This window comes from Piliocolobus tephrosceles, chromosome 11 (assembly GCF_002776525.5).
Source record: "Piliocolobus tephrosceles isolate RC106 chromosome 11, ASM277652v3, whole genome shotgun sequence".
NCBI lineage: Eukaryota > Metazoa > Chordata > Mammalia > Primates > Cercopithecidae > Piliocolobus > Piliocolobus tephrosceles.
In genome coordinates, this window is record NC_045444.1 from 105,122,569 (window position 1) to 105,135,545 (window position 12,977).

At 47.1% G+C, this 12,977-nt stretch overlaps 2 protein-coding genes across 8 annotated transcripts in view; one reads left to right on the top strand and one right to left on the bottom strand.

Moving 5' to 3' along the window:
- The window catches only part of PLCD4 (phospholipase C delta 4), a 21,715-nt gene extending 13,521 nt beyond the window's left edge, over positions 1 to 8,194 (top strand). Inside the window, exons 7-15 of the mRNA XM_023221205.2 lie at positions 1,090 to 1,234; positions 2,234 to 2,386; positions 3,720 to 3,917; positions 5,207 to 5,363; positions 5,717 to 5,833; positions 6,069 to 6,241; positions 7,368 to 7,503; positions 7,818 to 7,967; positions 8,044 to 8,194. Of these exons, the coding sequence (XP_023076973.1) occupies positions 1,090 to 1,234; positions 2,234 to 2,386; positions 3,720 to 3,917; positions 5,207 to 5,363; positions 5,717 to 5,833; positions 6,069 to 6,241; positions 7,368 to 7,503; positions 7,818 to 7,967; positions 8,044 to 8,150 (1,336 nt within the window). The 3' untranslated portion in view covers positions 8,151 to 8,194. The remainder of the gene's footprint in view (positions 1 to 1,089; positions 1,235 to 2,233; positions 2,387 to 3,719; positions 3,918 to 5,206; positions 5,364 to 5,716; positions 5,834 to 6,068; positions 6,242 to 7,367; positions 7,504 to 7,817; positions 7,968 to 8,043) is intronic.
- Positions 4,944 to 12,977, bottom strand: part of ZNF142 (zinc finger protein 142) — a 26,898-nt gene continuing 18,864 nt past the window's right edge. For 6 of the 7 annotated variants that reach the window (XM_023221150.3, XM_023221173.3, XM_023221183.3 and 3 more), the window contains 2 exons: positions 12,223 to 12,328; positions 9,484 to 10,369 (listed from right to left, as the gene is read on the bottom strand). In XM_023221150.3, the coding sequence (XP_023076918.2) occupies positions 9,900 to 10,369; positions 12,223 to 12,328 (576 nt within the window). In that variant the 3' untranslated portion in view covers positions 9,484 to 9,899. Of the gene's footprint in view, positions 7,487 to 8,060; positions 10,370 to 12,222; positions 12,329 to 12,977 lie in introns of those variants that run through there. The other variant, XR_002733476.3, reaches the window with a different exon arrangement.

Sequence of the window (12,977 nt, forward strand, 5' to 3'; positions counted from 1 at the left end):
AAAAAAAAAAAAAAAAAAAAAATATATATATATATATATATATATATTTTATATATATATATGTATAGATACAGGTTCTGGAGTCAGACCATCTGAAATTATATCTTTCAGATATAATATATAAATATAAATCAGATATAATTTCTAGCTCTTTCACTTGGTACTCTGGGGCTAAGTATTTAACCTCTATGCCTCAGTCTCCCCATCTATGAAACAGGGATGGTAACAGTGCCTATTCTGTCTGGGTTGTTGTGAAGAGATAATCCATATGTCAATAGCTAATAAGCAGTTGCTGATTTTATGGTGACTAATCATGGATTAGATTGAATAGTCAAGATATCTTTGTATTACCCAGCAACTGAACTAGTAGCTTCAAGGGATACAAGGATGAGTGGAACATATAGTTTCCACCCTAGGAAGTCTAGCTGAGAAATTAAGGTGTAAATTTACTGACAGTTTGAATAACCAGGGTGTTGTATAGGGATATAAAGCCAGAACACCAGCTGGACACAATGGCTTATGCCTGTAATTCCAGCACTTTGGGAGACCGAGGCGGGGAGATCACTTGAGCCCAGGAGTTCGAGACCAGGCTGGGCAACATAGTGAGAGCCCGTCTCTACAAAAAATACAAAAATTAGCCAGGCATGGTGATGTGTGCCTGTAGTATCAGCTACTCGGGAGGCTGACGTGGGAGGATCGCTTGAGCCTGAGAGGTCAAGGCTGCAGTGAGCCATGATCGCACCACTGCACTCTAGCCTGGGTGACAGATTTAGACCCCATCTCAAAAAAATAAAAGTAAATATAAATAAATAAGTAAAACCAGAACACCAGAAGCATCATGAGCCAATGTGTGATAGATTGCTATGGAAGGACTGTGAGTCGGGTGGGCTGAAGTATGGGTGGAGATCAGCGTGAGCTTGCAGCAGTGTCCCCATGGATGGAGAAGGCTCTATGCAGATGTAGCTTGAAGGGGTCTGGATGGGTAAGTGCTGGTGAGCGCTGTTCTCTCTCCAGAGTGGGGAGACAGTCCCTAGGTAGAAGATCCGATATTGACCTCTTCTATCTCTTGGGGGGATGGGGTTCTTTCAGGGCCCTGAAGCGGGGGTGCCGCTGCGTGGAGGTGGATGTATGGGATGGACCTAGTGGGGAACCTGTCGTTTACCACGGACACACCCTGACCTCCCGCATCCTGTTCAAAGATGTCGTGGCCACAGTAGCACAGTATGCCTTCCAGGTAGTAGCCCCAGAATGGGGACACTGGTGAGGCCAGAAGGTCTGAGAGAAGAGCGACTGGCTCTGGGTCTGGGGAGGGTGGAGGAGTGCAGGGGGAGTTCCAGCTAGAGAGGATTTAACTGTAAAGCATCAGGCAAATACTAAAGGCTGATTATGAATAAGTGTTGGACATGTTACTAATAATTCATAGTTATGGAGGTAATTACTTATGGTTAGAAACTATTACTTCTTCAGGCCAGGCATGGTGGCTCACACCTGTAATCCCAGCACTTTGGGACGCCGAGGCGGGTGGATCACCTGAGGTTGGGAGTTTGAGACTAACCTGACCAACATGGAGAAACCCTGTCTCTATTAAAAATAGAAAAATAGAAAATTAGCTGGGCATGGTAGCACATGCCTATAATCCCAGCTACTTGGGGGGGCTAAAGCAGGAGAATCCTTTGAACCCAGGAGGTGGAGGTTGCAGTGAGCTGAGATCGCACCAGTGCACTCCAACCTGGGCAACAAGAGTGAAACTCCATCTCAAAAACAAAAACAAAAAACAAAAAAAAACTATTACTTCTAACAAGTTCTATCACCCTTCTGGAAGAAGTGGATAGGAAACACCGAGATAGTGGTGAGTAGGGCTGAAGAACAACGGGAATCTGGAGGATGAAAGCATGAGAGTGCAACATGAACACATAACCAGGGAATGTGGCCTGGCCTTCCCACTCAGAGCCTGAAAACTCAAAGGTCCCAGAGGGGCCTGGGTCAGACTTGGCACAGGTATGAGATTTAGGATCCCAAGATGTGAATGTGTCTTTAGCTGTGGGCAGTGTCTCAGGCATGGGCCTCAGACCCAGCAAGATCTCACTGAATCCTATAATGGAGTTGGAAGAGTTTAGCGATCAGGATACTCATTTGAGTGAGTAAGTAGGGAGGCCTAGGAAGCAGGTACTTGAAGAAGTAGGTTGCAGTGTTTTAGAACTCTGAATCCACTGTTCCCTCCCCTCACCACCAGACGTCAGACTACCCAGTCATCTTGTCCCTGGAAACCCACTGCAGCTGGGAGCAGCAACAGACCATGGCCCGCCATCTGACTGAGATCCTGGGGGAGCAGCTGCTGAGCACCACCTTGGATGGGGTGCTGCCCACTCAGCTGCCCTCACCTGAGGTAGGGACACTGTTCCTCCAGCCCAGACTCTGCTGTGGCTTCCGGATTCCTCTACCTGGGCTCCTTCCTCTAGGCCCCTCTTTGTTCCCTTCTTTCTATCCTCGGATGGACCACCTTGCTCTTTAATGTCCTTGGAGACAATTTTAACTTAAAATCTAATTGAACACAGAATTCTATTTATAGTTCTCTAGGTTTTAAATCAACAATTTACATTATTTTTTTTTCTCAGTGGAAGTATCTTGATTTTTTTCCTTGTAGTTCATAGTTGTTGTGGACTATACAAACCATATAAAGGGAAATCTCCCCTCCTATCATAATCCCAACCTCTCCCATAACAAGCAGCTATCAACAGATTTTTTTTTTTTTTTTTTTTTTTTTTGAGACAGAGTTTCACGCGTTGCCCAGGCTGGAGTGCAATGGCGTGATCTCGGCTCACTGCAACCTCCGCCTCCTGGCTTCAAGTGATTCTCCTGCCTCAGCCTCCTGAGTAGCTGGGATTACAGGCGTGCACCACCACACCTGGTTAATTTTTGTATTTTAGTAGAGATGAGTTTTCACTATGTTAGCCAGGCTGGTCTCGAATCCCTGACCTCACGTGATCTACCCTCCTCAGCCTCACAAATTACAGGCCTGAGCTACTGCGCCTGGCCCTGAGTTTTCAAGTCATGTTTCTAAAGGCTTTCCCACAGTAAGATTATTCAGGCCAGGTGTGGTGGCTCACGCCTCTAATCCCAGCACTTTGGGAGGCCGAGGCAGGTGGATCATGAAGTCAGGTGTTCGAGTCCAGCCTGGCCAACATAGTGAAAACCCATCTTTACTAAAAATACAAAAAGTTAGCTGGGCATGCTGGTGGGCGCCTATAATCCCAGCTACTCGGGAGACTGAGGCAGGAGAATCACTTGAACATGGGAGGTGGAGGTTGCAGTGAGCTGAGATTGTGCCACTGCACTCCAGCCCGGGCGACAGTGCGAGACTCCGTCAAAAAAAAAAAAAGAAAGAAAAAAAAGATTATTAAAAAAGATTCCCTATTTTCTTATGGTATTCTTATGTTCTTTATATTGACATGTAAATCTCTAATCTATAAGGAGTATTTACTGTGTCAAATGTGTGGCAGGAGGCCACATATATTATTTTCCATATAGATAGAGATGTTAAAAGTTTGCTTAACAATATGGGTATTCCAATTGTATGTATCAAGCAGCTGATCTCTTCCCTCAGGAACTTCCGACCACTCACTCACTTCCTCTGCCTTTGAGAACAATGAGGCTGGCATGATTCCCAGCAGTACCCGAGAGCAGACAGGTAGACAGGCCCCTTCATTTTTGTCCCCTAGGAGCTTCGGAGGAAGATCCTGGTGAAGGGGAAGAAGTTAACACTTGAGGAAGACCTGGAATATGAGGAAGAGGAAGTAGAGCCTGAGCTGGAGGGTGAGCATGAGTCAGAGTTGGCGCTGGAGTCCCAGTTTGAGACTGAGACCGAGCCTGAGCCTGAGCCCCAGGAGCAGAACCTTCAGATTAAGGACAAAAAGAAGGTAAGCCAGGAGTGGTCTTTCTGCTTTGGTATTTAGTCAACTTGCACAAGCTGACGGCCTGTTCGTGAAGACTGGAGCCGTGCAAGGTGCAGGGCCAAGGAGCAATGACCCTTCCTCCCAATGAAGGAGATTTAAGAATGCATATATGGCATCAACATAGATTATATACTGCCATATATAGGTATGTTGCAGTGGTTTTCCAACTTCTTTGGGCCACAAAATCTTTTAATTTTTTTTATTAATGAAATCTTATACAAAATAGATAAATGCAGAACCATCCTAGTTGAAGCACCCATTTGGCTCTCTCCTGGGTGCCCTAGTGACTCCTAAGACATTTTTGTACTTCTTGGTCTTCTTAAAGGCCAGCTTGAAAACCAGTAATGAGGGGATGTGTGTCTGTATGTGTAACATTATTATATTGGGTAAGTAGGGGTGACTGGAATGATTGCTGTGACCTCAACCAAAGTGGGCACAGAGAAAGCTTCTTGGAAAGGGTTTTAGGAAGGACCAGCAGTAGCCAGAGCAGGAAGGAGAGCGCTTTGAGGTGGGGAAGCTGAGGGCTCTGAGAAGGCTATGCTAGAGTGGTCCATCTCCCTATGGGGAAGGGAGGCAGAGGGAGAAGGGATGCCACTGGTGGGGCCTCCAAGATCCTGGTCTGAAGTCTGCCTTTCTCTCTCGTGCATTTGTGTGGCTCATTCAGCTGACTGACTCCTAGCTTATCCTGTGCTTTCTGGGGCTGTGGTGTCTAACCTGCTGCCATGTCCAGGGATGGAAATGGGAATTCAGGAGACAAATCCAAAGATAAAACTCTGGGACTCTCACATCCTTCCAGGTGTGACTTCCATGACCATTTGCATACCTTGACATATCTGTCTGGATTCATGTACATTTTGACCAAAGATTATTGTTCCTTTGTTTTAAATGAGAGGGAGGGAGGATAATGCCTGTTTAAAAATAATAATAGATTTAAAACCTCTTACCCAGGACGTAACACAGAGCAAACACAAGCCCAGAGGCTGACACTGATCCCAGCAGTACATGCAGACCGCCTTTATTCCCATTCCCACCCCCAGGTTGTGACGTGTCCGCTGTTTTGTCCATCTATCTGTTGTCAGATTGTGACCCAGGCTATTTCCAAGCCTGAGTCCCTTCTCTTGTCCCAGCAGGTGAGGCAGGAGGGAGAATACACCGGGGAGGCAGTGGGCAGAGGTTTAGGTTGGATGGCCATTAGCTTCTTCTCTCTCAGACTGCTGAGGGTTCAATTCCATCTTCTTTTACACCTTTTCCAGAAATCCAAGAACATCTTGTGTCCAGCCCTCTCTTCCCTGGTTATCTACTTGAAGTCTGTCTCATTCCGCAGCTTCACACATTCAAAGGAGCACTACCACTTCTATGAGATATCATCTTTCTCTGAAACCAAGGCCAAGCGCCTCATCAAGGAGGCTGGTCAGGACCAAAATGGAGGGATGGGGGGGGAAGCGGGATGGATAGGTTCAGGCCCGAAGGCCTGGCAGGTAAGTCCCAAGAAAAAAGACAAGGTATCTAAGGAGGGATGAAGGAGTTCAGAAACTCCTCAGAACAGGCATGGGTAGAGGAGTTATGAATAGTGGCTCAAGGGTCTAGGGGCAGGAAAGCTGGGGAAGATGGTCTGGATGGAACAGAATAGAGAGGCATAGTGAAACTTTCTGGAGCCAGCTTCAGATGCTGGAGAGAAGGGTGAAGGGTAGGCAGGGTCCTTGGGACTAGGGAAGTGGGAGATTCCACCCCGCTTCCATCTCCCTCTCTATACCCTTTTATAGGCAATGAGTTTGTGCAGCACAATACTTGGCAGTTAAGCCGTGTGTATCCCAGTGGCCTGAGGACCGACTCTTCCAACTACAACCCCCAGGAACTCTGGAATGCAGGCTGCCAGATGGGTGAGGCGGCAGCAGGAACTGGGAAGAGGGAGTGGAGCAGCAGGTGGGAAATAAGCTCTCTAGTGACAGTAGGGTTGGGGAATGCTCAAGAAAATCGCTAGGCTGAGAAGTGCTATCAGTGGAGGTATTACCAGCAGGTACCATGTACCCTATACCTATCTTCTTAACTCCCTCAAAGAGGGGCTGGAAGGCCTCCATGGTGAATCTTGCTCTTCTTTTCTCCTGGGGCCCTCAGTGGCCATGAATATGCAGACTGCAGGGCTTGAAATGGACATCTGTGATGGGCATTTCCGCCAGAATGGCGGCTGTGGCTATGTGCTGAAGCCAGACTTCCTGCGTGATAACCAAAGTTCCTTCCACCCCGAGAGACCCATCAGCCCTTTCAAGGCCCAGACTCTCTTAATCCAGGTACAATGGAAATAAACTGTTGGGAAGAAACTGAGATAACTGGGATAGAAGTGAGGAAAGAGGTGGCTAGGCCTGACAGGAATATTAACTGTCTAGTTTTAGCTTTTGGAGCCAGCTGCCTAGCTTCAAACCACAACTTCCTAATTGGGTAATGTTGGGCAAGTTCCTTAACCTCTCCATACCTCAGTCTGCTCACCTGCAAAATGGGGGTAACACTACCACCTGCCTGACAGGGTTATAAGGAGTATAGTTGTTAATATGAAGTTCTTACAACTCCTGGTACACAGGAAGTGCTATAAAAGAGGCTGATTGGGAACGATAGCTTACATCTGTAATCTCAGCGCTTTGGAGGCCAAGGCAGGAGGATTGCTTGAGCCCAGGAGTTTGAGACCAGCCTGGACAACAGTAAGACCCCCGTCTCTACAAAAAATTTAAAAATTAGCCTGGCACATGACTATAGTCCTGGCTACTTAGGAGACTAATAAGGCTGGAGGGTCACTTGAGCCCAGGAGTTGGAGGTTGTAGTGAGTGATGACCACCCCACTGCATTCCAGCTTGGGCAAGAGTGTCATCGTGTCTCTTTGAAAAAAAAAAAGAGGCTGCTGTCATTAGCATGCCTACTTTCAAACTGTTGAATTTCTACCTGGATCCATTTTATTTTATTTATTTATTTATTCTGAGACAGAGTCTTGCTCTGCTGCCTAGGCCGGAGTGCAGTGGCAGCAGTGGCATGATCTTCGCTCACTGCAACCTCCGCCTTCTCGGTTCAAGTGATTCTCCCATCTGAGCCTTCCGAGTAGTTGGGACTACAGGCGCCCGCCACCACGCTTTGCTTATTTTTGTATTTTTAGCAGAGATAGGATTTCACCATGTTGCCCAGGCTGATCTCCTGATTTCAAGTGATCCACCCACCTTGGCCTCCCGAAATGTTAGGATTACAGGTGTGAGCCACTGCACCTGGCCCTTGGATGCATTTTAAATTGCAGATAGAATACTAGAAGAAAATATATTACCCATGGAGGATGTTCTGCAAACCAAAAAGCTTCTCCTCCCCTGGGATTGGGAGTAGGGTCAGGTGGGGCTGGGCTGAGCAGGAACTCGTGAGATTCCAGAGCCCTCGTTACAGGTGATCAGTGGTCAGCAACTCCCCAAACTCAACAAGACCAAAGAGGGGTCCATTGTGGATCCACTGGTGAAAGTGCAGATCTTTGGTGTCCGTCTAGACACAGCACGGCAGGAGACCAACTATGTGGAGAACAATGGTGAGAAACTGGCAGTGCTGGGGAAGTGGGGGGGTAGAAGCATGACTAGTTTTCCTTCTAGTCTGCCTTCCATTAAGTCTAGTCTCTGTTATTGCATGTCCCTACACGGGAGGCAGTGTGGAACAGTACAAAGAATCCTGGCTCTTTACTTAAAAGCTCCAGTGACCTGGGCAAATTACTTGCTTACTCTGAGCCTTCTTCCTCACCTATAAAATGCTGATTGCCATCTAGATTAAATGAGAACACGAGAAAAGCAACCCAGTCAAGAAGACTGTCATAATGTCTTCTTCATTTCCTTCTATCCACCAACTCAGGTTTTAATCCATACTGGGGGCAGACACTGTGTTTCCGGGTGCTGGTGCCTGAACTTGCCATGCTGCGTTTTGTGGTAATGGATTATGACTGGAAATCCCGAAATGACTTTATTGGTCAGTACACCCTGCCTTGGACCTGCATGCAACAAGGTGAGCCAGCCCCTTTGACCCCTGGCCAATACCCCAGCTGACTGCCTTCTTAATGCTGTCCTCCTGCCCCTTCCAGGTTACCGCCACATTCACCTGCTGTCCAAAGATGGCATCAGCCTCTGCCCAGCTTCCATCTTTGTGTATATCTGCATCCGAGAAGGTCTGGAGGGGGATGAGTCCTGAGGTGGGCACTTCACGGGAAGGGTTTGTGTGCTGGCTTTAGATGGTGCGAAACACCTGGAAGGACGCTCTAGAGAACAAATGGAAGTGGTGAAAACCAAGCTTTGGATTGTGCATTCCTAGGCACAAAATTACCTCATCCTTCCTAACAAGCAAATCTGGGACCTGACTTTCCACCTTTTTTCTCTTTTCTTTCCTTCCTTTGTTTTCATAAGCCTTTGGTATCTTTCCTGCCCTTTCCCTTTATGTACTCTATACTGGAGTTCCCTTCTTCCTCCTGCTATAGGCTCAATCCCATACCAACATCTATGACTAATCTTTCCCATCAACTCTGTGTGAAGGCAGATTGCACCTAGAAATTCAGAGGGGCTTGGAACAGAGAAACCTAAAGAAGCATCATCTCCTCCACTCCCAACTTCCTCAAAGCCCAAAGCCAAGGGAAGGATAAATCAAGGCTCAAGGCTTCCCTGGCAAAGATTAGGGAGAGACTTGACCCCAGGACTGTACGACTCTCAAGAGAACACTGCACAGCACTCACAGTCCCCACTGGACTGCTTCCTCCTTGGCCCCACTGGTATAAATATATCTCTCTCCAATTTGGCTTCAATATGGTCTGTCACTGTTGGGCAAGGAGGGGAGGCACAAGGGTTGTGGGGACATCTGGGTAGTCAGGTGAGAGAAGGAAAAGGTAGAGAAAGAAGTTCCCAGGAGACCTCCTGTATGTGCTACATAGGAAGGACACAGAGTATGGCTTTTAAGAATCAGGGCAAAAGAAGACAAAAGATTATGTGGTCCCAGCCTTCCTGAAGATTCTGGCTGGAACCATGCTGGTTTATGTCTATTGTCCCAGCATAATTATTAATAGTACCCTCTTTAAGTTTTCCCAGTGTGTCCCAGGTTAGATGATCAATTATATAGTAAGGCACTACAGAATTATACTGTGAAGCAGTTACAGAATTCTGAATTGGAGATTTTCCTCTCTAGTCATCTGCCTTTCCATAGTATCCTTGTACTTTAACACCTTACTGCAGGTGCTGAGCCAGTCTGAGGATTGATGATGAGCTAAAGTTGCTTCTAGGAGGAGGCTTAGTGGGTAGCAATCCTCCCTTTATAGATACAGGTAGACAAAGGAGCTTGAAGTAGGGAGCTGGCCAAGGGTCAAGACAGCTCAAGGACAGAGAGAAGGCAGACCTAGGCCTGTTTCAGAATCAATACTAAGTGAAGATGGAAGGAGACAAAAGGGAGGCAGAGGTCTGAGAGGGGACAGAGTTGATCAAGATGACAGCCTGGAAATGTTAAGACAGGGATTTGGATAAATCTATAATGTAGTAACCACTTTCTGTTTAACATGCTTTATAGAGCATTAGGCACAACAGCACATGCGGTTAGATACAACCGTTTTTAGAAGATTCTGAAAGAAAATAGGACTTGACACAGTAAGAAGGAAAGAGAAGACTGAGTGGGTGAAATCCAGATCTTATAGCCAGGGACTTCGATGGAGTGATGGGGAAGAAACCGGGAACTCGCAGGTTAAAAACACAATGTACAGCAATAAGAAATCAACATTGTAGTCCATGTCCCCCTTTTATATGGGTGATAATTTCAAAGTACTATAGCCAGAGTCCCAGGAAGGTTCTAGTCACCCTTGCTCCTCAAAAGCCAGTCCTTCCTTAGGCTCCTCAGGTTAGTGCTGATCCCAGTCTGCACATCTCAGACCATACCCTCTTCCTATTCAGGATGTGGGGCAGGCTTTCAGCCCTCAGGTCCAGTGTGGGGAGCGGCAGGAGCAGGAGGGCTGGGATCCTCCAGCTGCACATCATGCAGGTGCACTGTGGGGGTGGTGGGGTCTTTGCCCACACCCTTGTTTGGGTCGGCTTGGTCAGGGTGGTGCCTGCGTATGTGCTTGACCACCTGGAACTTTTGCTTGGCCTTGTAGTTGCAGAGGCGGCAAAAGAAGGGGTGGCGGTCAGTGTGGGTGAGGGCATGATGGCGCAGGCCAGCAGCCCAGCGGAAAGCACGGTGGCACACGTTGCACACATAGGGTTTGGCCTCACTGTGCTTGCGAAGGTGGGTGCGCAGCAGGAAGCGCGTCTTGAAGGCCTTGCCGCACTGCTCACACATGAAAGCCCGTGCTTCTCGATGCCGGGTCTCCTGGTGCACACGCAGTGCATCAGCCCGGTTGGTGCAGTACTCACACTCGGGACACTGGTATGGCTTCAGTCCTACAAGACAGGGAACAAATCATCATTGAAAGGCGGTGGAGCAAGGTTCAGTGGGCCATGGAGTTACTGTGATCGGTGGATATAAAGAATGCAAGCAGCAAGTTGACTAATGACCATATCTTTGGAATGCTCCAGTCCTCCAGTCCTGTTTGGCATTTCTTTTTTTTCTTTTCTTTTCTTTTCTTTTTTTTTGAGATGGAGTTTTGCTCTTGTTGCCCAGGCTGGAGTGCAGTGGCATAATCTCTGCTCACAACCTCTGTCTCCCAGGTTCAAGTGATTCTCCTGCCTCAGTCTCCCAAGTAGCTGGAATAACAGGCATGCGCCACCACACCTGGCTAATTTTGTATTTTAGTAGAGACAGAGTTTCACCATGTTGGCCAGGCTGGTCTTGAACTTTAGACCTCCGGTGATCTGCCCTCCTTGGCCTCCCAAAGTGCTGAGATTATAGGCATGAGCCACCGCACCTGGCCCTGTGCCTTTCCAACACAGAGTCCTTGTACATCAACAAGAAATCAATGTTGTAGTCCCAGCAATCAATGTTGTGGGTGCCCAATGGATGCTGAAGATTAACTGGACCTCTAACCAACTAACTACATGAGAGTAATGAATACTCAAATATGGAAGGGTTTCCACATGGGAAATTATAACCCTCTTTTGGTCACAGGGTACTCATGGAATTTGTCAATTCATTTAAACACAACTGCTTGTTCAACTTGAAAAGCCAAATACCAGCCTGGGCAACAAAGTGAGACCCTGTCTCTACAAAAAAATTAGGTGGGCGTGGTGGTGTGTACTTGTAGTCCCAGCTACTTGGGAGGCTAAGGCAAGAGGATCATGTGTACCCAGGAGTTTGAGGTTGTAGTGAGCTATGACTGCACCACTGCACTCCAGCACGGGTAACAGAGCAAGACCCTGTCACTGAAAAAAAAAAAAAACGTAAAAGAAATACTTAGGAGGGGCCAGGCACAGTGGCTCACGCCTGTAATCCCAGCACTTTGGGAGGCCAAGGCAGGCAGATCATGAGGTCAGGAGATTGAGACCATTCTGGCTAATATAGTGAAACCCCCGTCCCGTCTCTACTAAAAATACAAAAAATTAGCTGGGTGTAGCGGCAGGTGCCTGTAGTCCCAGCTACTCAGGAGGCTGAGGCAGGAGAATGGTGTGAACCTGGGAGGCAGAGCTTGCAGTGAGCTGAGACTACGCCACTGCACTCTGGGCTGGGCAACAGAGTGAGACTCTGTCTCAAAAAAAAAGAAAAAAAAAAAAAAGAAAAAGAAATACTTAGGAGGGAAGAGGTAGAGGTGAAAGAAGTGGCATTCACAAAAGCAGAGGGCCTTGAAATGCTCCTAATCAATTCCTCCGCACAGGGAAGATCAGATGCAGGAAGCACAGGCACATGATTGTGTGCTTTCAAGAACTGAGTTTGTGGATTCCATCCATACCCAGGAGAAGAAAAGGACAGACTGGAACAGGAGACCCCTCCACTTTCTCCTTTTTAACTCATGATGGTTCTGTCATGTCTGTATAAGAAAGAGCCAGGCAAATCTGCCCTCAGTCACCCAAGTTTGAGTTGGGGGTTCTCACGAAGGGAAAAATGACTGACCTCATAACACGGTCACCTGGGAAGCTTCTGGAAATTACATATGCACAGGTTCTCAGGTTTACCCTTCTGATTCTGACAGGTCTCCAGTGGGTTGGGGAGCCATTCTGGCACATACAACCCCAGCCTACCCTCTACTCCCAATGTGAAAATTGATGTTGGCCCTGAATTGGAACAAGGACCAACCTTGGTGAGGTGAGGTTTGCCAGGGAACAAGGGAACCCTTCAGGCCTGTGAAACCACACAGACTCACCTGTGTGCTTGGTCATGTGGTATTTGAGCTGGTTGACCCACTTGCACTTATAGCCACACTCAGGGCACAGGTACTTCCGTTCCTCCTTGTGGATCCGCATGTGGTACTGGAAGAGCAAGAGCAAAAAGCAGAAAATGTGTACCCTTTGGTACTCACTGGATGTAGAAGTAGGGGTAAATAGGCAGAGAAACTGTTGGCAGATAACCCTGTTCCCTGTTCCCATCCTGTCCATAGGCCGCTTACCAACCAGGTCCCTGAGTTTTGTCAGTTTGGTATCCTAGGTTTGCCTTAGCTCTGTCACTTACTAGCTATGTCCCCGATGGTTTAATCCCTAATTCTTGGACTACTAATCTATAAAATGGGGAATAAAGTATCTATATCTCATATTTTTGAAATGATTAGAATTATAGTGCTAGAAATATAGTAAGTGCTCAATAAATGTTAGCTGTTATTATCCAGATTGTTCTCACCCTATTCTACGCCTTTATCATATGGTAAGCAGACATTATGGAACTTCATTTTTCTTAATCTTCAGTTTCTTGCTAGGGATTTTTTTTTTTTTTTTAGAAGAGACAGGGTCTCACTCTATTGCCCAGGCTGGAGTGAACTGGCATGGTCACAGCTCTCTGCAGCCTTAACGTCCTGGGCTAAATCGATCCTCCCACTTCAGCCTCCCAAGTAGCTGGGACTACAAGCATGTGCCACAAGGTCCAGCTAATTAAAAAAATTTATTTTTATAAAGACAGTCTCCACAT